The sequence below is a fragment of the Pleuronectes platessa genome, chromosome 6 (assembly GCF_947347685.1).
Source record: "Pleuronectes platessa chromosome 6, fPlePla1.1, whole genome shotgun sequence".
Classification (NCBI taxonomy): Eukaryota; Metazoa; Chordata; class Actinopteri; order Pleuronectiformes; family Pleuronectidae; genus Pleuronectes; species Pleuronectes platessa.
Genome location: NC_070631.1, coordinates 12,920,266 through 12,942,753, shown reverse-complemented (window position 1 = coordinate 12,942,753; position 22,488 = coordinate 12,920,266). Strand labels below are relative to the sequence as shown.

The window sequence follows — 22,488 nt, the reverse complement described above, 5'->3', positions numbered from 1 at the left end:
TCATCGTCTTGAGACAATTTATGCAGGAAGATTATTATCGAGGGGGAGGTCAGACGAGAGAGGGGTTTTATTAAAAGGACCATTTGCAGCCGCCTGACAAAAAAAAAAGAGCTTTTCAGTTTTCAGGCTCCGAAGTCTCAACTGTCGGACGAGGACATGAACCTGCAGAGATCAAGTGACACAACTGATTAACTGAAGAAGAAATCCTCCAGGCCGCAGAGGAGAGGCAGAAATATGCCCCTAACTGACGTAAAAAAAACAAAACATCAATCTTTGCTCGTCCCTCTCACTGTCAACACTCAATAGGAGACAGGAAAGAGACTCCCGATGGAGGTACATCAAATTGTCGCCCTGAAAAGTCCAGCTGTTGCCGCCGCCGCTCATCCCAATGAAGCCGAGTGTCATGGTAATTACGGCCCATCTTGTCCTGTCTTGGCTCACTGAATGGTTAAAGAGTGGAGCACTACAGTTAGCAGCCGGCTTTTACATGCTGCCGCTCTCATCCATTAGGGCCACATTTGTCACATGAGGGCCATTGAGGTGGCGCGGCGCTATAAAATTGGCTTTTTGACATGGCCACCAGTACAAAGGCCGCTCTCCACTTACGGCTGCCCTTTCCGAGTGCAGATGGTCAAGACAGCTGGGACAATTTAGTGATCTGAGGCTTTTAAACTGGCCCCCAGGCATGATAAAAAAAACACAGCTTGAATGGCCACTTGCATATTCTACGCACCGGGTTTAAGATTATGCCTGCAACAAAAACAACGGCTTTTGTTGTCTACAATCTACTAAAGGAACTTAAAACAGTGTCCCTGATTGGGGAATATCTGCAAATTAAACTCAGTGGACCTTTAAAATCCTTTTTTTCTCAGATTTCTTTTGTGTCTGTTTGGAAACATGCATAAGAACCCGATGTATTCAGGGTTTTTTGAGAGTCTGTGTCAGTTTTTGAAGTCGTAGCGCGGCGATGCTGTGTATGACGGAGCAGACCTGATTACCAGCAGTCTCACCAGCTGTTTAATGAACACAGGGACCTCTTTCTCTGGAAACGAGTTTTCCCTTGAAAACTGTGGAAGCCGTATCCAGGTCTATTTAAATGAGGTAACATGGGGAAGGTAAGCACCACCACATGAGCATTGTTTTCACAGTTCAAAGTGAGGAGAGGGTACTTTGCACTTCAAAGCCACTCATCTGGGAAGCAGTACAGTGGGGGTGGGGTGGTGTGGGGGAGAGGGGGACAGGAAATAAGAATCAGGGTAATTAACAACTTCTGCTCCGTAATAAACCAGAGACGTGGTATAACTCTGCACTGCAAGATGCACTCACCGGTTCCATGTCCTCCCTGCTCTTTGCCGTTTACTGCTGTTTCCTTATTATCTCATCCCATGTTCACTTTAATTTGGAATTAGGGTTTTCAGTTTTGTCGAAGCTGCAGGAGCTGCACCGTGTTTGTTGAGATCCGCTCGGGAAAATTTGTATCATTAATGCATCAGTGCGTTTTCACTCATTTCTTTTCATATCATCGCTGCAGTATTGATCTGCAGAACTTGCTGAAATCCTCTTTAGCCAGAGGAGATGAAACACATCTGGAGTGTTTCATTAAAATGATTTATCAGCCAGGTTGTCCTGGTTAAATGTTAATCTGGTCTAACATCCTGCGAATTGTTTCATAAAAGGAATAGCATCATTATTTAAAACACACAGATTTTCAGAGTTTTATGGTTTACCCCCTCCTCAAATCAACACAATCTGTGTGATTGATAAAACACACTGCAGCTGCAGTCTGTAAGTCATCGTGAGTCTGAGAAACCTTTTGTTTCAGGCGGGGGTGTCTCTCTGTCAAGGACATAACGTGGTGGTGCACTCTGTCTGCTCGGCTGTCGCACCAATAACTTCCAAAAGGCCCGACCCAAATGGCACAGGTTAGTGATTATCTTTATTGTCTTTCACTGGTGTTTACAAGCTGTCAATACCTGCAGTAGAATAAAGGGAACTTTACATGTCTTCAATTCAATTCAATTAATGTATAAGTGTAGATCTTGTGCAGTTATTTCCAATTATAGCCGGCTTCTCCTCGGAGTGTGTTTATTTAAGGATCACAGTCTGTGAAACAAGGAGAAGCAGATAAGTGAGGAACCAGGAATTAACATGAGAAACAGGTTCCCAGCCTGGCTTTAAACTCCCAACATTGTAATGGTGAACAGACTTCCAGAATGAGATTAAGCCTCAATCTGCATGTAATGGAGCACATCTGAGGTGGCCTCTACTTGAACTCCGAAATGCGAGAGTGTCACACAGGGCGACCTATTTGACATGTCACCTACTGGTGAGAAGTCCGCGGCTTTGATTGAGTTTTATCAATTAGCTTTGTGAGGGAAAATACCCTGGCTGTCTTCAGAGAGGCCAGTGAGCTGCCTGCTGCTGCGTCAAGACTCAATGAGTGTGTGTGTCATCATGTCATCAAACAGAAAATTAAATAAACTCAAAACCACCTCCTGTGTCATCTCAACCGAAAAGCACAAGGTGGTAGGTTTGAAAGTCTTATCTCAATTAAGCAGAATTAAGCATGTTAATGCATCTTATTATTATAAAACTCACAATTAAATTTTGTGCTCAGTGGTTCCAGCAATTTAATAAAATCTTAACACTCTACTCTTTGTCCTGTCGTCGATTCCTTCGATGTAAATTTTCAGCATGTTGCTTTGATGTTTGTTACATTTTTTTTAAATGAACCTGTGAAATATTTTATCGAAACACTATGGTGTTTTTTTTTGTGTGGGATCATACTTTATCTGTCTTTTCATGTTACACACGGCACAGATTGTGTTTATTTGTTGCCACGAATAAAAAATCTATTTATCTACTATCTTTACTTGAATCCCCACAGTGGAGTCGAAGCCGTATGCAAATAGCCCCAGAGTGTTCAGAGTATTTTTGACTAAGCCGGCTATAAAAATCTTAGATATTTTAACAGACGAAGCACTTTGTTATTGTGCAAGTTGCTGAAAGACTAAATGTTAACTCCATGCAAAGTGTGTGCGTGTGTGTGTGTGCGTGTGTGAGTGTGTTGTGTGTGTGTGACCTTATTTAAAAATAAAAGAAGTGGCACACCCCAAAAAAACAACCTCCAGAGATGTGAAAATAGACATGATACAGTGAAAAGTCCACATTTGACAGGACTCTTTTCAATTTGTCTCTTTTCCGAACAGTAGGAGGAGGAGCCATGTTTTGGGGGGTCAGCATTTGGTTGAATTTGAGTGAAATTATGAGTAGCCCACCCCTTCACCTATCCCCCTCCTCCTCCCCCTCCTCCGCCTCCTCCTCCTCCCCCTCCTCCCACCGTCACATCTCTCTATTGACTGGCTCTCCTGCATCATACTGGAGACCCCGTTGAGAGGATCTTTCCTCTCTATAAAGACAAGGTGCAGCTCGGGCGCCTGTGAGATGATCGCGAGGATTTATTGCCCGCTTCTTCCTCTCTTAACTTAGCAACTGTTCTGGATCTGCACAGAAAAGAAAATGACCCACAGTGGACCGACGGGCGTTTGAAGGACACTGGATTTTCCAATCTACTCTGCAAAATAAAGTGCCAGAAGACCCGAATGTGAGCATCTTTCCTCTGTGGTGCGCTGTGATCTGTAGTTGAGAGTTTGCGCGGAGCGGCTTGGGTTGCAGGTGCGTCGAGCAGGAGCGCGAGGACAGATGGCTGCGCTGACGATACAAAGGACCGACAACTTTTTGCACACATTCTTACAGGTTTGTTTTACAGTCCACCGTCTCTCTTTTTATATATATATAGCAGATCAATATATAGTTGATTGTTTACCTGCTTTGGTTTGTGGTGGAAGCGCACGTCTCCACAACTTGTGCGTAATGGATGAATATGTTTGATGCCTGTGGAGATGATTAAACTTGTTTTAGTGATGAACTATCTCAACATAATTTGGTAATTCATGTTAGAATTAGTCTTATTAAATCGAGGATTAATTTGGCTTGGAGTGTCAATTTACAGACATTTTTTTAAAGATGCGTAAAAGTAAATGTAGATTTAAATCCTCTTGTCCTAACAGTGGCGTATGTAATCTGATTTGTTATTGAATCTCCACACAGGATCGGACGCCCAGCTCCTCTCCAGAGGGAGCCCCTAACGCCCTCTCCTTCCTGGCCACCACCTGTAGCCAGGCTTGGCAGGTGGGAGGTTCCATGGGCTCAGAAGGTTCCCAGTTCCCTTACGAGGGCACCGTCAGTTCCGCATCGGGAATGTTTCAGCTCTGGAGCAACGAAATGACGCCCAGCACGGCCCTCAGCACCCACCAGATGACCTTCACGGTTCCTAAGGTGCAGTTCCCCGGACACATGCAGTCCGGCCTGGGCCACCACCATCATCATCATCACCCCCATCACCACCACCACCATGAGCTGCCTCTCACCCCTCCCGCTGAACCTCCCTCATCGTACTCATTCGAACTGTCCCCGGTGAAAGTCCTGTCCTCGCAGCAGCAGGCCAGCGGCCCCTATTACCCTCAGCACAACACTGTGGCACAAAACTTCCCCAGCTTCCTCCAGAACTCCGCCGCCAGGCACCACCTGCCTGGGGGACACGTGGAGGAAGGGCAGCAGTGGTGGAGCCTGCCCCAAACCAACGCCACCCCTTCCAACCACCCGTTCTCCCTGGGCAGACAGCTGGTGTTGGGCCACCAGCCGCAGATCGCCGCTCTCCTCCAGGGCACCTCCAAGGGGCTGCTGAGCTCGACGCGCCGCTGCCGACGCTGCAAATGCCCCAACTGCCAGGCGAACGGCGGGGGGCTGGAGTTCGGCAAGAAGAGGCTGCACATCTGCCACATCCCGGAGTGTGGCAAGGTCTACAAGAAGACCTCGCACCTGAAGGCGCACCTGCGCTGGCACGCCGGGGAGAGGCCCTTCATCTGCAACTGGCTCTTCTGCGGGAAGAGCTTCACCCGGTCCGACGAGCTGCAGCGGCACCTGCGCACGCACACGGGGGAGAAGCGCTTCGGGTGCCAGCAGTGCGGCAAGAGGTTCATGAGGAGCGACCACCTCTCCAAGCACGTGAAGACGCACCAGACCAGGAAGAGCCGGTCCGCGCAGCCCGCACAGAGCACGGACCCCCTGCTCACCAACATCAAGAGAGAGTGACCTCCACCATTCAAAGAGAACCATCAATGAACACTCAGTGATTTGGACACTTGCTGCCATAGGTTTGCACTATAGAGGGTAAGCATCCAGCTCCCTGTACACCTCCTCTTGTCAAACCCCCCTTTTTGGACTCCCAGTAGAACCAAGCAAATATATGTAAAGACCATTTTTAATTCATAGAAAGTAACGTGTGTGCTGTTTGAGGCAAGCCACCTTTAAAGAGAACTCGAGCCCTTCTATTCAGTGACATTGTGAGTGTTTTTTTCGGTGCATTCATTGTACATTGGACATTTCATGAGACCAAACAAACAGATTTCACTGGAACAAGACAGACTTCATGCCTTTAACAATTGCTTTCAATTTCTGCTGGTGTTGATAAATCCGTGCTGTATATATTTTATCTATGTGAAGGATGTTAAGCAAAAATATTATATTTTGTCCATATTTCCATGTTCAAAATAAACGATTGCCTTAGTACAGTGGAAGGTTGCTGTAAAAACAATATAACTTCTGCTCAGAGCGGGAAAAAACTGACTGTGTTGCTGTTGGTAATTAGATTTTTATTCCAAAAGAAAAGAAAAATCCTAATTTCTCTACTTCAAGGTAAATGACATGCGAGTGTTTGATCTACAGATCTTCTCAGCTGCGTGAAATATCAATGCTCTAGATTAGCAAACGTTTAAAAGTTCTTTGTAAAATATGTAAAAAAAATATCATTAACGGTTTTATCGGGGTCATGGCCGCATGTAAATTTTAATAAACACTGTCCTTGCCTAAATAACTCCACTGTTTCCAATGATGTTCTTCTCATCTCGATGACTGATTGATCAGTAAAGATCTGTGACTGACAGCGAGTGTCAATGTTTTAACCCTCTGATACCAGCTGATCCAGTAAATGTGTGAAATTTCAAGGATGCCCCCCGGAGCTCCTCAAAGATTTAACATTTTATTTAAATGATGATCTGAGTGCATTCAGGCTGCAAACACTGCTCATTGTGCTGCTGGTGTGAAGGAAGAAGCCTCCCAAAGAAAGAAGCCCCACCATGGTACAGGCTGTTCAAAGGTTTTCACACCTCAGAGCAAATACTCATCCCATTGACGGGCCTGTTTGTCTCGCCTGCTCCAATCAAGTTCACAGTCGTGTGGTTTTTAATGAGTGTTTTCTTTCTCTCAATGGAGAAGATTGAGTCAACAGATGCAACAGAGGGCACTGGAGAGGAATTCCCTGTGAATGGGACCCCTGTTGCTGAGACCCCCTCAGTGGTGACAGGAACTCCCTTTGATTTTGCACCCTTGTGAAAGTTAATACCCCTCCAGCCCCCCTCCTTCCACAGCCTCCATATATCACAGCCGTGTTACGATCGGCCCTGCTTTACTGCCCAGAATGGGGCTTTATTCAAGAGGCCAGTCAACCAGATGTCTGCTCATCCAGGGGTTTCTTCTCTTTGTTTTTAATCCTGTTTGAACTTTCTCCAAAGGGGGGGACACCAGAAAACTTTGTCTTTGTCAGAGGTCCCACAGCGGAGGCCAAGGACCTCCACGGCTAAATAATACTTTAATTTCACTGTGTGAACAAGTACGGGTGAAAGCATTGATCAAACATTTGTGGTTACAAAGCACCGCAACAGACTGTCGACTTTAAAAGAGAAACAATGGTTATTGTCGAGGAGAGCTTGTGTAGAGAAGCACGAAGACGGCAGTCAACTTCAAAAAGACACGTTTTATTTGATATGATACAACAGTTTCTACTCAGTCAAACATGGCGTTCATCGACCCTCTCCTGGTTTTATACGTCCTTGCTTTCGGTTCTCTGTAGTGGTTTTCCTTTTGTGTCACATGCAAAGCTGCCTGATTGGTATTTCCCATGAAAACTCAGCGTTTCACACCAACTGCAGACTAAAGCTGCGATGTCTGTAAAGTCTAATATCTTCACCTTTCAGTTTACTTGGATTTCTCAGACTGATTATGAAGCGATTTCAATGTTAGCACTGAAACTTGAGGCCTACTGATCTTTGGTGCAGCTGTATGGTCCAACTGAGCTGGATTTGAAAGCCTTGTGGGGACCTCTGCTGGCCACAAAGGAGAACAGACCTGATGTAAACAGAATAAATCCCCCTCATCTGCCCTGCTTTCCTCTTTAATCCAGATCGGAACTCATATATCTATAATTATTTCTTCAGAGTAATGGCAAACTGAACTATCGAGCATGAGCACGAAACATTTGAGTCGTGAGCTGCATTATTTTTAACATATATATTTTTTGGCACTGTTGTCTGAGGAAGAGGTTGCATGCAGATTTGTCAGCATCTCTCTGTTCATCCAGAAACACATTATCCTTCATTTCAACCAACTGGAGCGGAAACATTACTTGGCATAAACTGGGTCCTTCTTCTCCTTAAAAGTGGCAATGTATGATTCCCGTAATCATATGCACTGCGCAGTGTTTAACCCATGCGAGCAAAAGTTAACAGAGGTTATATAAATGGTGCACAGCCTTGACATGACAACAGTGGACTAATAAAACAATCAGTATTAAACCAATGCAATTTTAAGGATGAGTCCCCAAATCTACTCCGGCCTGCAAAGACACATCCGTGTTAAGTAGCATAGTGCCCGACAAGGAAATGTAGCTTGCAACACGTTGGGTCAGCACAGCAGTCCCCTTTGAATGCACCTATGTAGCAACTCCTGTGGAATTTGCCCAAAGTGCAAAAAAGTATTCTGAAGTGACGTCATACCCACGGAGAACCTCCAGGGGGCTCCCTCGCGCCTTCTTTGTCCAGATCAAAAGGAGGGCCCGGTCAAACAGAATAGGAGAGCACAGGGTCTCTCAGAGCTGTGGTGAGAAAGAAAGTTCCCTCAGAAGAAGCTGGAGCGAGCAGACTCCATCGTGGCATGTTCACATCAAGTGTTCTGCCCTTTCACCGTTCTCCTCGACATAAACAGCAAACGCAGTTGTCAGCAGGGGAATGACAATGTATATGTACGTAGCTGTACTTCACAATGGGGGGGGTCAGAAAACAAACATAACCAAGAAAATTGACCAGAGTACGAGAGGAGCCACCAGAGCTCCGTGCACACACTCATGCACTCAATCACATCCGCACACAGCTTTGCATAAACATACATTCAGGCACACGCAACTCCAGTGACCGCCCCGAATAGGAATGGATATTTCTTCATCGAGCAGATCCCCCTCGCCCTTCGAAAGAGAGAGAAGACTGTAGCGTGCAAACTCTCGAAAAGGTAAAAAGCAAAAATCGTCATAACACTGAGTTTCCACTGAGTGCTTCTCTTTCCATTGTAAGCCCACTGGCTGCCATATATGTACACTGGAGGGGGCTGAGGGTTGTCCCCTCCCTTTACGTGGCTCTCTAAAAACAGGAGCAAAGTCATTTTTATAGATGCAGCTCATAATTCCTTCATTCGATCCTTCAGGTCCCTCCGTTATACTCCAGAAATGATTGTTCGAACCAGGTAAGGGCCCGGCCTGGCCTAGACAGACAGTAGACATGTCCTCTTGTCTCCGCAGCTTAAGCTGCTGTTCTCCTCCCGACCCAGGAGACAGGGTAAGCGTGAGAGTTCATAGGTCGTCCTCGTCTAGCTGGGCCAGGTTGCTGGGGCGTCGTCCGACTGAGAAACCCGACAGCGGACCCTGGATCCCAGCGTCGACAGGCTGACCCCTGCGGCAGGCCTCTCCTGCTCTCTGCTGGGAAGAGAGGGAACAATCATCACACGGAATAGCCACACTCTCAGATCCAACTCCACCAGTTATTTCCCCTTTCACACAGATCTACAATAGCAGAGTCCTTTCCTGCTCGGAACCCACCGTCCGAGGGATTGTGCAAAAAGCTGCATATCAGACATTTTTTTATTTATAGCCTCTACATTGGCCTAAGTTCCATCTATTCTCTCCAGCACAAGCACGGGAAACAATTCTGTGCCTCCGATAGGCATCTCCCTCTGACCCAGTCTGCTTCCTGTTTGTTATCTGCCGAGCCTATCCAAACAGCGCAGACATAGACAAGAGGTGGAGAACAACAACTGTCCTCAGAGCTCAGTGCCGACATGATGACAGAGGGACACGACACTAATGGTGATGCAGAGCCCGACAACAGGATCGTCCCGATGTCGTCTGCAGCAACGGATTGGATTAACATTTTTAAAAGATCTAATATTCCATGATAAAAAAAGATTACATTCAACAAAATAATCGGAGGCACAAAATATTCTACATTTCCTTTTCAATATATATAGAATTTGATCAATTCCCTTTTTTTCCAAGAGGGGGAGAAACAACTCTTCTTATGAATCGACCCTGTGTGTATCTAAATAAATTGTTACCATTTGCTAAAGTCTTTCATCTTTTAACTCAAATTAATGAGTGTATTGGAATTATTGTCAGACGTTTTTCAATGGCCCATTACTCCCCCAGTGGCTAGGTTCCTGTGGTTTGTTTTGTTATTAATTTCCCCCAGTGCTGCTGTTGAATAATGACTGTTAGACAACCCAGGGGAACCATGTTTAACTATTTGCAAAATAATTACATATTAACTGCAGCACCGAGGCCCTCATTCAAACAGCTTTGTCTCGAAATGCATGTTAATGTATATATTTAAAAAGAATAACTATACACTACCTGTGCACTTTGTGTGGTGGGTGTGTACAGCCCATTTGACACGGTTTGACAGTTTGGCTGATCAGTGAAGCCCAGTTGGACGTGTGAGAGAGAAACGCTGTGGGGATCAGCAGGGCACGGCTGGACCACAGCGGGCTGCGGATGCAAACAAGAGGGAAGGCAGTCAACACACAGCACCATTTTTTCTATCTTTTCTTTCGTGCGATATTTAGTCCTGCCACTAAAAAAGAAAGCATGTGCCTCATTGCTAAAAACACTGTGTTTGAGTGTGTGGGGGGGGGGGGGGGGGGGGGGGGGGGACTGCAGGACAGCTCGAGAAACTTACGTCCCGGCCTGAGTACGTGTCGTTGGATCCTTGGCCCGGGCCTTGGCTGGGCAGGTAGAGGGTGGGCAAGGAGGTGTTGTGGGAGTGAAGGGACGGCAGCTTGTGGCGGTCGATGGAGGCGGAGGAGTGGGGCCGCAGGGCGCTAGCCGCCGACAGAGGAGGCCTCATGCAGCGGCCCAGGCTGTTGGACTTGCTCTCCCGCCGCTGGTACTCGATAGGCGACTGTAAGGCTGGAAGGCACAGACAGCAGATATTATTAATGCGTTCGACTTTATATGATCCATCGTGTAAAGATTTACTGAATGTTTTTTTAATATACATGATTTGAAAACAGTTATAACTTTGGCTAAGAAGACAGTTTTATTACTTCCACAGTGTGTCCACAGGGGGCGTTATATTTATACAAAAAACACCTAACAGTAAAATAATACATTGAAGCTGCTGACAACTTATCATCATAGTGTGTTATAAAATATTGTTAACCTGTTTTATTCACTATATTTAAACTTTATTTTTTAGATTAGAAGTTACTAATTAAATAAAACTGTGACTGTACAGTAAACTTATAACATACCTTGGGAAAATATAGATTTTTCACAAAACATTATCATATAATAATATACTATTACATAACTATTTAAAAATATAAATACTATACACAATATTAGGCTATTGTGTAAATATGATATATAAAAATAGAGGTTGTCCAAATTCTTGTAATATACAACATAGCAGGTAAAAATGATGACACCCAATGTCAACATTTTGAGACTTGCTTACTATAGTTTGACCCTGAATATATATTTGTTTATGTTCAGGTATGGGCTAACACACAGCGAGACAGACAACATGTGACCGGACAGCAAAGTGAATAAATGGATAATAAGCCAAGCTGAAACATGATTTATTGATCAGGGAGCATATGGCCTATAGTCTTCAGAGAGCAGCTGGTAGTTACCATTGAGAAAGTTACGCTGGGAATCCAAGATCTGCACCAGATCATTGACCCAGGCCCTGCAGATGTCCGGGGAGGAGGCCTGCATCTGGAAGCGCACCACGCTCCCATCGGGGTTGCGTGAAGTCAGCACAAAGCGCGCTTCATCGCCGTCCACGCTGGGCTCCACTCCTAGGCAGCTCACCTGGAACATATCACAGTTGACTCGCGTCTGTGAGGAATCCGTCCTGCTGAGTTGCTTGTTAAATACTTCACTAACACATGCAAGCCTCTAAAGGGTCTCTGCCATGTGGGATTATGCAACGTGTGCTGATTTCGGCAAAAATATGCTGTTGTGAGTCTGTTGTGTAACGCAGAACCTGCAGGAGGTAGTGGGCCTTTCTTATTTTTGGGGATTTGATTTTGCTGAAACATCCCACGTGGCTGATCTGAGTTCACGGCGGGTGCTCACCTTGATGCTGTTCTTGAAGATGTATGCAGGAAGTGAGAAGCCTTTCTTCCTGTCGATTGGCTCGCTGAACATGACCAGCTGCTCAAACAGGAAGATCCGTCTTTCCTTGGCCCGGGAGAGGAAGCTGCTGTCCTGCTCCATAACAGTGAAGGTGTCTTGCTGGAGCAGTTTGCCCTGAGCTGTGATCTTACCCTGGAACCACAGCGAAGATAAACGTAACAGAAGAAACTTGTTACAGTGCAGTTTTCACGGGCTGACATGAGAAAACGTTTGACAGATTTTGAGGGATTGGTTGAAATTCCCTGAGACGTACCTCGAAGCCTTGAAGTCTGCCCACATTCATCATGTCATTGCAACGTTTTGGCACAAAGCACATCACCTCCACGGCTTTCTGTTGGAAAGTCAATATTCCGGTTGTTAGGAAAATGAATAAAAAGAACAAGTTTGCAAATAAAAAAAATATCAAATCAGATGCAGGAGGACACCAACCTCCAACTCCTCCGTGTCCATCCCAGCTTTGGTGTAATACTTCAGGAAATCCTGCTCAAATAAACACAGCATGGTCACCAGAGCACTCCAGGTTTACTGCTCAGAGTAAGGTGAGGACATCTGGAGGACTATTTATGGGAGTTGAACCCACCTTTCATTTGAATGCCAAAGGGCAACGTTTTTTAAGACTTATACCAGAGATGTCATTTTATGATCATCTTCAAAGACATATTTAAATCATGTGGTGCGAGTGGAGTCTCGTGATGTAATTGTTCCTCTTCCTCTCCGACTAGAAAGTAGTCAGAGCAGACAATACACCCTGTGTGCCGTAGCGTGTACATGTGCAATTGTGTGTGTTTGTCTGTTTACAACCCAGAGGCTGACCCCGCTGTGTGCCACGCAGCTGCTCAGTGTGTGCGTGTGCATAGGTGTTGGTGTGTGAGATCAACAGCGCAGCGGTGTCCTGCCTTTCACCTTGAGCAGCAGCTGGTACTTCATGATCCTCTGGACGGGCTTGATGAGCAGGTCATTGAGCTGCAGCCTGTGGCCGAGCTGCTGCCGCAACTCCTGACAGACACAACAACACAACACCAGTCATGGGGGGGGTCGGCCACAGCACAAAACACAGAAGCTGACAGCCGCTGCCGTCTGTCTTTAACAATACATCACAGGGATTATCCTGTCCATTTACCTTGAGTTTACTGACAAGGAAAAGGAGCCGATCTGAATAATAAATGGCAGCTGAAAAGCCTTCCACATGGCCATGTATAATATATAATATAGGAGCAATCAGGCAGGCATGCATACTAAATGTGCTATTAACTATCGGCCGGAGTGGCCTGTGACCAGTGCATGATGGGTATGAGAGTGGATATTTACAGATTCTCATATATAGGAATTTTATAGTTTTCATTTTTGTCATTTTTGACAATGTATTGATTTTACATAGATTACATACTGAACTAGAATGACACTCATTAAGGTGCATACAGTACCCTTATGAAAACCCATCTACATTTACTAGATCTGGATCTGCACCCAATGCACACATGTCATTTTTTTCACCCATTAATTATTCACTGAGAAATCAATAAAAATGTTGAAAAACAATCTCAGAATGTAAAAAAAAGGAAACAATATCCGGGATTCGCACCGTGATCCCCACATTAAAATTGAATGGATTCTCCCGTAATTCACACCGACTCCCTCCACCAAGTTCCATAGTAGCCTAACCCATCCAGTGGTTTTTGCGTAATCATGCAAAAACCAACACACATACAAACAGAACAGAACCTGCAGTTAACAGTGGTCAAACGTCCGAACATGTGCTCACCTCAAAGTAAGTCTCGATGTACTCTGAGACGATGTGCTCCGACTTGGGCTTGTTCTGACAGTACACCACGTACATGTGCAGACGCCTCTCCTGCATGAACAAACATCTCGTTACAATCACTCAGTTCGACCTTTGACACAAATTGGCTGAGATCACATCAACTCGATACAAATGTGTCTTTTATTGCGTTACAAACAAATGAAAAACGCTACTGAGCGTGAGCAGGAAAAACATCAGCGGCGGATGTGCAGCGTCTGGTCCCCGTTTGGGACGAGAGGGAGCGGAGCTGAGGATTGGTCTCAGAGCGAAGGGCCTTTGAAGCTGCCTCTGTCTGGTTAGTGCCTACTCTGCTGTGACTGATTGCCATGGGGGTGCAGATGTGGCGGCCCTGCAGCGCCTCTAATGGAGGTTACATGTAGATGAGCACCAGGTTATGTATAATTCACCCAGGTTACCCTCAGTGTAACCGGAGCCTTCCAGAGCCTGCTGATATAAGGCTGTACCTAACAACACGCTGCAGGGCTCTGTAACCTAGAGACCGGTAAGCCGCTCCACCTGAATGTGGACATGGTGTAACACTGCAGACGACGGCTGCATGTCAAACACAAAGGAGAGAGTGCGTCCACCAGCCTCTTGTGTTGACACATGTTTCCAGGGTTCTAATATTTTGCACGTGTCAGCGATCACACGTGTCCGGTACTGGTGGCAAAGCTCTTGTAAAAAGCAGATTGGGTTTCTGCTTCTCATTCGAGCCAAGTTCTCACTCTGCTTTTTCACAGCGTGACACCGTGCTTAGATTTAGTTTAAGGTTTCTTTATTCCCACACAGGCTTCTTTTGGAAAGTTGATTATCCAGTGAGCAGAGCTTGGTTGGGTTGTGTAGTGAAGAGTGAATAAAGCAAAAGAGCGACACAGGCATCAAACTTGATCATTTTCAGAAGCAAAGGCAAGTTGGTCAAATTACCAATTGTGTTTTTTCCAGAGTGCCACCACTTAACCAATATGTATGAATCTAATTTTTCTCCCTTTCAGCCTCATGACTCCATACCGGCTCAGGCTCTATCGATGGAATCAAAAGTAGAAATAAAAATTGTCTTGTATGCTTCAACCTTGATTCCAGATATGTAGAGAAAAGCTCTGCTGCTGTTTACGCTGAAGAAAAAAAAGCTTTTGAATCAAAGGGCGTGAGCTGAGGGTTTGTTATTCCCTGTCCTATTCTTATGATGTCTCTTTTGGATGTTTTTTCCCTGGTGTTTCCTGACCAGTCCAGCCCAGACTGGAAATTGGCCAGTGTGTCGTTTGTGTGTGTATGTGTGTGTGTGTGTGTGTGTGTTTTGCCGTGTGCACTGTTGTAAAAACACAGCCTGGACGGAGACATATCAGTAACAGGGAAGTGGAAGGAGAGACGCTGGCAGTTTGAGAGAGAAGGAGAGACGTATGGTAAAGGATAAACAGGAGCTCTGCGTGTTTTCTTAGCTCTATTTACCCTCGTTCCAAACAGACCCAGACACTTCTACTGACTGAGTGCTTGTGTGTGTGTGTGTGTGTGTGTCTGTCTATGCAGTAGTCATACTCACATGTTTAATGAAGAGCTGAGCCAGCCTCTCTGGCTCCGCCAAACACTTCTCCAGCTCTCCCAGGAAGTAGCTGCAGAGAATACGCATGCACACACACACACAGACACACACACACACACGCACACACACACACACACACACACAGGCGCACACACACACATCACACATCAGCCCCAAAACGAAAGGTTAGATTTGTCTCCCGACCTATTGTTCCTTTGTCCCCCATTTAGTCACAAACACAATTGTCTGCAAATGCCTGTTTGTCTTTGAGACTGAATTCATCTTTTCCCAATGAGGAAATATAGATTTCTTTATATCACAGACTTACTCTTTGTGCCAGTCAAATATTTGGTGGATGTTTCCGAAAACAATCTTGTCTTTTCCCTTCATGTCCTCCGGTATTCCTTTGGAGCTCATTGTGGCCATGTAACCCTGCAGGGGAAAACACACACACACACAAAAGCGTTTAATGAGAGATGGAATAGGATACAGAAAATATACTCCATGATAATGATGATGATGATGATGATGATGATGATGATGATGATGATGACATTGTTGTAACTGGTTTGTATTCACTGTTCTAGTCCTCCTTGTATTGTTTTGTAAATGTCTTATGTATTTTATTAAAAATTTAAATAAATAAATAAAACCTAATACACTATCTAATTATTTATTCTATTTATTCTATTTATTCTATATCCGTCTTGTTTCTTCTGTTACTGTTACACTTTTTAACTTGTCATTATATTATTATTACCATTGTTATTATTGTTATTATGATGATGATGATGATTATTATTGTAAGCTCGATTACTAAGTCTCTTCTTCTTCTTCTGTTGGATTGTGTGCTCTAGCTGGCAGACTGTGAGGTTTACCTCCACTATGAATCCCAGGTCTCCCACGTAATGGTTCTCTGTCTCCACAAGCTCCTTCAGTACATACCTGTAGAGTCACAAATGAGGGAGGATCGGTGTTAGAGTTTATTTAGCAAAAATCAGCAGCACTTCATTTTACGAGTCACGGTTTCCGAGTAATTTTCCAGAAAGGCACCGATACAGAGCTGTAAATTTGTAGATCCTGGAAAGGAGTGAGTGCGATCTGGTAACAGTTACAGAGAAACTGCAGCCAGGTTTTAAGTGCACACTTCAAGCTAACTAACTCCAGTTCACTGCAGCCTCTCAGTAAACAAGAGGTGAGCTGAACAAACAAACATGTCTAGTGTAACATAGGAGAGCATCTCACAGTCCTCATCAACAAATGCAGTTTATATTTGTAATGGAAGTGGCTCTCAGTTGTCTGTACATGAAGTCGGTATGAAACTTCAGCTGATGAAGACCATCAGATGATGTTGAAAGTTACAGGAGGTCAATCAACCCCTGAGTTAACATCAAATTAGTTTGGACAAGCAAACAATTCAGCAAATATGCAGAATAAATAATAAATTCATATTCTTTTCAGTAAAATGCATATCTGACAGTATTTTCGGTCATAAAGATTTTAACAGCTCTTTCAGGAAACAGCAGCAACTACCCTCTATACTACTATATTAACTTTTAATAATGTCCTTGTTCTTAAAACCTGGGTATATGAGTAGAATTGCCTTCAACAAGGGGATTATGCTTTGTTTGTTTCTTTGTTTAATAATTAGCAAGATTATGTAAAAAAACTACTCAACCGATTTCCAGGAAAATTTTGTGGAGCGGTCGGGCATGACCCAAGAAAGAAGCCAATGAATCTTGGATCCGGATCAGGGGGCGCATATTCTCACCTTCTCTAACATTGTGAGCAATTTCTAACACTTTTCTTGATTTTCTCAGCGAACAATTTATTGATCTTGACTAAAAAAAATCTGCCGTGTTTGGTGAGTTTGTATAATTAGCTGCAGATCAAAATAAAATATGTATCTAGTGAATTATTATTTTCATGATGCTCTGTAAGTTCCATTCTTATTGAAAAGCAACCTATAGTCTCAGATCTTTTTTTTTCCTGTAAGCCTTCAGTAGACTGCAGTCGAGGTTGTCATTAAGCATGTCATTAAGCTGTACATTTTTTTAGGACTTAGTTATAAGATGACATGACAACTAACACGTTTCCATACAGCAGCAACGCAAGAATGCGCTAACACGAGCCTCTTGAATTAAGATGATGTTTGCGTTGATGAATCACGTACAAGCTTTTCTCCAAGGCACTTCCCCTCTCCTCCTCAGTGTCCGCCGCAGCCGACCACTGGCTGCACGTGTCGTCCATCAACACGGAGCCGCTGTCGTCCGGCAAAACGTTGGTGGACTGCGTGTCCTGAGGAGACAGAGACGGACAGTGTTGTGGATCACATCAGAAGAAGAAAGCAAGGGGGGGGGGGGGGGGTAAAGCTCAGGGAGAGAGATGATAGTGATGCAGGTTTCCAAGGTGACCAGGGAGAGCAGAGAGCGAGACATGGAGGAGCAGAGATTGAATGATAAGAAGATCCGATTCAGATTGTCACCGTTAATGGTCCGTGCTGTGCACATCAGCCACAGACGGATGGAGAAAGAGAGATTGAAAGATAAATAAAAAACAAAGAGTGAAAAGGATCAACCTCCTGATGGAGTTAAGAAGAATAAAATTACAGAATGCCCAGTGGATATTACATTACATTTCAGATTTATAAGTGAATTCATGAACTATATTCCCTTGTTTTGCCCCCTGAGGATTTAAACCTGTATGTAAACACATTACACATCATCTACGATAGCAGCATCTATGTCATAAATCCCCAGTGGGTTACTGCCTTATGTCTGCAAATAGAAATGCACGCAGGATAAAGCCAAGGTTACTCTGATCCAATCGATTGTGTTCATGTGTTATAAACATGACCTCCTTTTCACGCTTTTTCCTGGAATTGATATCATTTCCTGTGGGGATCCTGGCACAAATATAGCCATTGTGCACGCCGCAACAAAGCCCTCACAGACCGACACCATCACAAACTCAATGGATACATCTGCTCACGACCCTTAAGTTGGAAGTCTCTGTTTCTCACCATATTCCTCGAGCAGTTTATTTTTTAGCCTTTCACTCTCCTGACCGTGTAAACTTATAGGAGCAGCCGTCTGTCTTCACCTAAATCCCCACGTCCAATTGTCCCAGTCAAGCAGACCCTCCCTTAAACACATACACAAACCTGCTTACCCACCACAGACATTCACCTAATCCCCCAGACTACCCTGGCAGGCGGCCACCCGATGGAGAAATAGATAGATGGACGGATAGAGAGATAGACATTTAGGCAAATTGTCTATTTTCTGAAAAATAGACAGAACTTTCTTTTGCCATTTCCCTGATAAACGTGTCGGGGTCTTCGAGTTGTGAGCTTACTGTCACAGTGATGTGTGCGTGAGAGAGAGAGACAAGAATGAAAGAGACAAAGCTGAGTGGAGACACAGGGGCGTGGGGGGGGGGGAGACAGAGAGGCTCCAGAAAGACCCTCGCTCCCCCTGCTCGTCTTGTCCTGCTCGGAGTGCTCCAGCCTGGCTGACAGGTCTCCCTGGCTCCCTGATCACTTCCAGATGTGCAGTGGCAAAGCCCACAGGAAAACTCCCCCCCCCCCCCCCCCTCCCCCCCCCCCTCTTCTCAAAGTTTTGTTTTTGTACCCAGAAGCTCACAAAAGAAAAAAAAATGAAAACAGCTTCATCAAAAGCTGACAGTAGTTTTTTTTTTTAAATCATTACTAGAATCTAACAACAATTCAGCTATTCTCAAAATATGATATTTTAGATGAGAGGAATTTGAAGTTAAATTTCTTAAAAATCTAAATAAACCAGGAAATCTTTTATGGGGTTGATGTGTTATGTGCCTGAACCCATCTTGTTATATGTAATACAGTTATTAATTTATTCATTGTTTATGCTAAGTGTTTAGTATGTCCTTATGTTTTAAAAACAAAAATATATAAATATATATTTAATGTCTATATGTAATTTGTAAGTTTTTCTTCTTGTCAAGGACTGCAAATGCAAAATAGCGTGTAGGGCTAAATCTGGCACATTTACATGTTGGACATGTAAATTCATGTGCATTTTACATTTAGACCAAATGTGTTGTTTACACAAATTTAGTTTATTGCGTTGTTCCTTAGTTATTTGCTTACCGGTGGTCAAGATGACAGACTGCACAAACTGATCATACTATGATCTGTGGTTCTGGATTTCCTTTTGACACCACAGCTCAGTTGACTGCTGACCCACAATCACAAGAACATTCCACTGACCATGAAATAATAAACCTTGAATCCAAACTTACTGAGCTCCTCTGTGGTCGACTTTAGAGACAACAAGACAAGATGAAAAACAACAACGAGCATTACACTGGACATGTGGCCGGTGACGGATGTGGAGCAGAGAGAGACAGAAACCACATCTTGGAGGTGACTGACCTACATAATTTAATCTCACTCTCTCTCTCTCTCTCTCTCTCTCTCTCTCTCTCTCTCTCTCTCTCTCTCTCTCTCTCTCTCTCTCTCCTCTCTCTCTCTCTCTCTCTCTCACTGCAAGAGATTGGCAGTAAAAGCACAACAGCGCTGACCCCCCCCCCCCCCCATGGTGTAATCGAATAATGGCTTTTGATGTGTTGTTGAGATTGAAATTAGGATTTAAGTGCACTGGTGTCTAACAGGAGACACTCCAAAGCGCTCAAAGGCTCAGATATCAAAATTGTTTCATATTGGAAGGACTTGAATCTCTGCCCCGCTTTCACCTCACAAACAAAAAGGAACCCTCTGACTGGAGACCCGTCTTTGCCATGAGCGACTGACTCAGAGTGTTTGATGGAAAAATGAAAGCGTATGTACGCACACAGTATTGGTTTTCCCTTCACAGAAGCGGAGTCATCTGTCATCTTCTCTGCCATTTCGCGCTATTTCCTATTTATCTCCGGGCGTGTCCTTTTGTAACATGCTGAATATGTGTCATGCATCAAACGGGCCACTGTCAAACTATACCCCCTGGTTCCTCGGCTGCATTGATCTGCTCCCAGAGCGCCTTGGATTAATTTGGACTCTGTTACATGTCTGTGCTACAGTACATCCATTGTGGGCATATCTTTGCATGCCTTGTTGTGTGTGTGTGTGTGTGTGTGTCTGTGTGTGTGTGTGTGTGTGTGTGTGTGTGTGTGTGTGTGTGTGTGTGTGTGTGGCAACAGAACGGAGATCTCCTGTGAGCATCTGTGTGCTTGTTTGAGTTGTTAGTTGAGCTCAGCCAGCAGCAGAACGGTTAGTCATCTCCAGATCTGGCTGGGGGACCATGGATACAAGGAGAACTGATGTAATTGCCCTGCCAGGCCGGGTCCTCAAAGAGAAAACTGCTTTACTCCTCTCGCAGACAGTAAACTGTTCACTAGAATGAATCAGCAGCGGATTAAAAAAATCATTACAGCCAAATTTGATTCATAAAAAACAGTCGGTACACTCACATCTTGTGGCATCAAGAAATCTCCATTAACACAGTGCTTCAATCGAGCAATTTCTATAATTTGGGATTATAACATCAGGTGGTGACTGACACAACAGGTTGGATGGTGGTTGTTTTACAGTAGATCACGTGAACAGACCTGAGTGTTTGGCAGGGATGTGCAGCCAATGAGTGAGTCAGTAATGTAGCTGGGGGACTGCAGTGTAGCGGGAGACAGGTCCTCCGGGCTGGCCAGGCCATCTTTCCACCCCTGCAACACACACATATACATCCACAGCGTCAGAAAAACACAAAATCATCATGACGCAAAATATGTGGAGCACATTCATGCATTCGGGCAAACAGAAACACACTCTATCTGGAAGCTGCAGAACAGGAAAAGAGAGCATGTGAGTCACAGAACATGGGTTCCTGCAGGCTGAGCCAGTAATGCTGCTGTTATTTTATAGCATATAATTAATAGACTGTTTACTTCAGAACCATACAGCACAAAGTTCATGTGACCAAGAACAAAATAAAAAAGAATGCATCCTCATTATAACTTCAGTTCGCACCAGTTCTCTGTGGGTGACAGGCAGGATGGTGAGGGTCTCATCAGGCCTCGGGGGGCCAAGGTCCTGGCTGTGGCTCTGGGATGGAAGAGACGGAGATTTTCCTTCTAGTTTGCGGACCTGGCGCTCTCCTTTGGCGGTGGCCCCGGCGCTGAGTTTGCGGACGGGGTTCGTGAGCCACTTCTTCAGGGTGCTCACAGAGCGTCTGGAGCCCGGAGAGCTGGGGGCCGAGCTGCCCGAAGCCTGGGGGGGCAGGGACGCCACAGAAGTGGAGATGCTGCCCTCGCTGCCCGCTGCTGAGTACGAGTCTGGAGGGAAGAGAAAGGGAGAGAAAGAGAGGATTATTGGTAGAAGAAGGAGATCCTAAAAAATAAGGGGCTTATGGGTCAAAGTGCACATTCTTTAAATTCAAACTACAGTTGATGAATCTAATAATCTTTGGACGAAAACAATAAAGCTAAAAGGAAATATTCAATGCTCAGTGTTGGTCAGTGAGAGGTGATGGAGCACTGGCGGCACAAGACGTGTCGACCAACCAGGAGAGAAGAAGTAATGAGAGAAATCCAAACAAAGTGTGGATATATAAATAGCCTTCCTCCTCAAACACAGCTGTGCAGCTGTGAGCCCCTCTAGAAGACACACTGTTCTGTTTATGTCAGACAGACCATATTTTTTTTTCTTTCATATTTGAGCCGTGCATCCAATCACATGACCGGTGAGCGCTCCGATGCGAGGCAGACAGCTGAGGTCAGGATGTGAAGAATACTCCACACCCGTTGCAGATCGACTGCTGCTGCTACGCTGTGATGTCAGGAGGACATGGGAAGTGAGCTGAGGGGGGTACTGGGACCGGACATCCACTTTAATCCTGTGTAGGGAAGGTCTTCGCTTGGGACTGTTTGTTTTTTCTGTCTTGTCCTCCATTCCCATCCTGCCGGCCGCCCTTCCTCCTGCCTCCTTCAGGCCCGAGATAACGCTTCCTCTGAGCTGTGTGTCTGGAGAGCAGGTCAGTCATGCCTCCCCTCCATCTTCTTGCCCTAGATCCGACCTCTGACCCCTGATCTCCAGTCACCTACAGATGGAAAAACACTCTCCTCTGCTAAGACTCACTGCCGCGGTGGATCTTTCCCAGCAATTCTCTGAGTTCTCAAAGATCAAAGATCAAAAACAAAATAACTCGCCTTTAGTTTTCCAAAAATGCACTTTCCAGAAAGATTTTATTAAGTCTCTGAATTTGTTTATAAGAAGACAACACTGACCTCATTTCTGGGCTCCTTATGTGAGCCATCGAGGAAGATCTTATCACAGTAATGCCCAGACTGCAGGAGGCACGCTCACACAGCATAGCCCATTTTGTGTCCCGACTTCATTCACATCCTCCTCTTGTGTTCATACTTAAGAGATTGATCTTTTCCACACTTTACTCATTTGTTTCAACGCACTGATCAATGCAAATCAACTGTAAAAATGGCCCCTGCACAAGCTTCAGCCGCACTGTTTGAGAGAGGGTTAACCTCAGAGCAATACATCTCACGTTCATGAGTCCACTGCTCACAGATTTGGATAAA

General features: G+C 44.9%; 2 protein-coding genes across 5 annotated transcripts in view; one reads left to right on the top strand and one right to left on the bottom strand.

Moving 5' to 3' along the window:
• The first annotated feature begins 3,702 nt into the window (after window positions 1-3,702).
• sp5l (Sp5 transcription factor-like) lies at window positions 3,703-5,154 on the top strand. The gene is made up of 2 exons (XM_053425409.1): window positions 3,703-3,756; window positions 4,111-5,154. The coding sequence occupies exons 1-2, from the start codon at window positions 3,703-3,705 to the stop codon at window positions 5,152-5,154; spliced, it is 1,098 nt and encodes a 365-aa protein (XP_053281384.1).
• Window positions 5,155-6,854: 1,700 nt separating this feature from the next.
• Window positions 6,855-22,488, bottom strand: part of arhgef25a (Rho guanine nucleotide exchange factor (GEF) 25a) — a 45,398-nt gene continuing 29,764 nt past the window's right edge. For 3 of the 4 annotated variants that reach the window (XM_053424189.1, XM_053424191.1, XM_053424192.1), the window contains 15 exons: window positions 20,924-21,228; window positions 20,509-20,619; window positions 17,096-17,220; window positions 15,801-15,867; window positions 15,251-15,354; window positions 14,923-14,992; window positions 13,347-13,436; window positions 12,488-12,580; window positions 12,014-12,064; window positions 11,838-11,915; window positions 11,525-11,716; window positions 11,077-11,257; window positions 10,119-10,348; window positions 9,794-9,928; window positions 6,855-8,863 (listed from right to left, as the gene is read on the bottom strand). In XM_053424189.1, the coding sequence (XP_053280164.1) occupies window positions 8,738-8,863; window positions 9,794-9,928; window positions 10,119-10,348; window positions 11,077-11,257; window positions 11,525-11,716; window positions 11,838-11,915; window positions 12,014-12,064; window positions 12,488-12,580; window positions 13,347-13,436; window positions 14,923-14,992; window positions 15,251-15,354; window positions 15,801-15,867; window positions 17,096-17,220; window positions 20,509-20,619; window positions 20,924-21,228 (1,958 nt within the window). In that variant the 3' untranslated portion in view covers window positions 6,855-8,737. The remainder of the gene's footprint in view (window positions 8,864-9,793; window positions 9,929-10,118; window positions 10,349-11,076; window positions 11,258-11,524; window positions 11,717-11,837; window positions 11,916-12,013; window positions 12,065-12,487; window positions 12,581-13,346; window positions 13,437-14,922; window positions 14,993-15,250; window positions 15,355-15,800; window positions 15,868-17,095; window positions 17,221-20,508; window positions 20,620-20,923; window positions 21,229-22,488) is intronic. The other variant, XM_053424190.1, reaches the window with a different exon arrangement.

Excerpts from the sequence above, each read along its gene's own strand:
- sp5l (XM_053425409.1), top strand. The coding sequence starts at position 3,703 with ATGGCTGCGCTGACGATACAAAGGACCGACAACTTTTTGCACACATTC. Across the intron at positions 3,757-4,110 it reads TTTTGCACACATTCTTACAG|GATCGGACGCCCAGCTCCTC; the intron begins GTTTGTTTTACA and ends ATCTCCACACAG.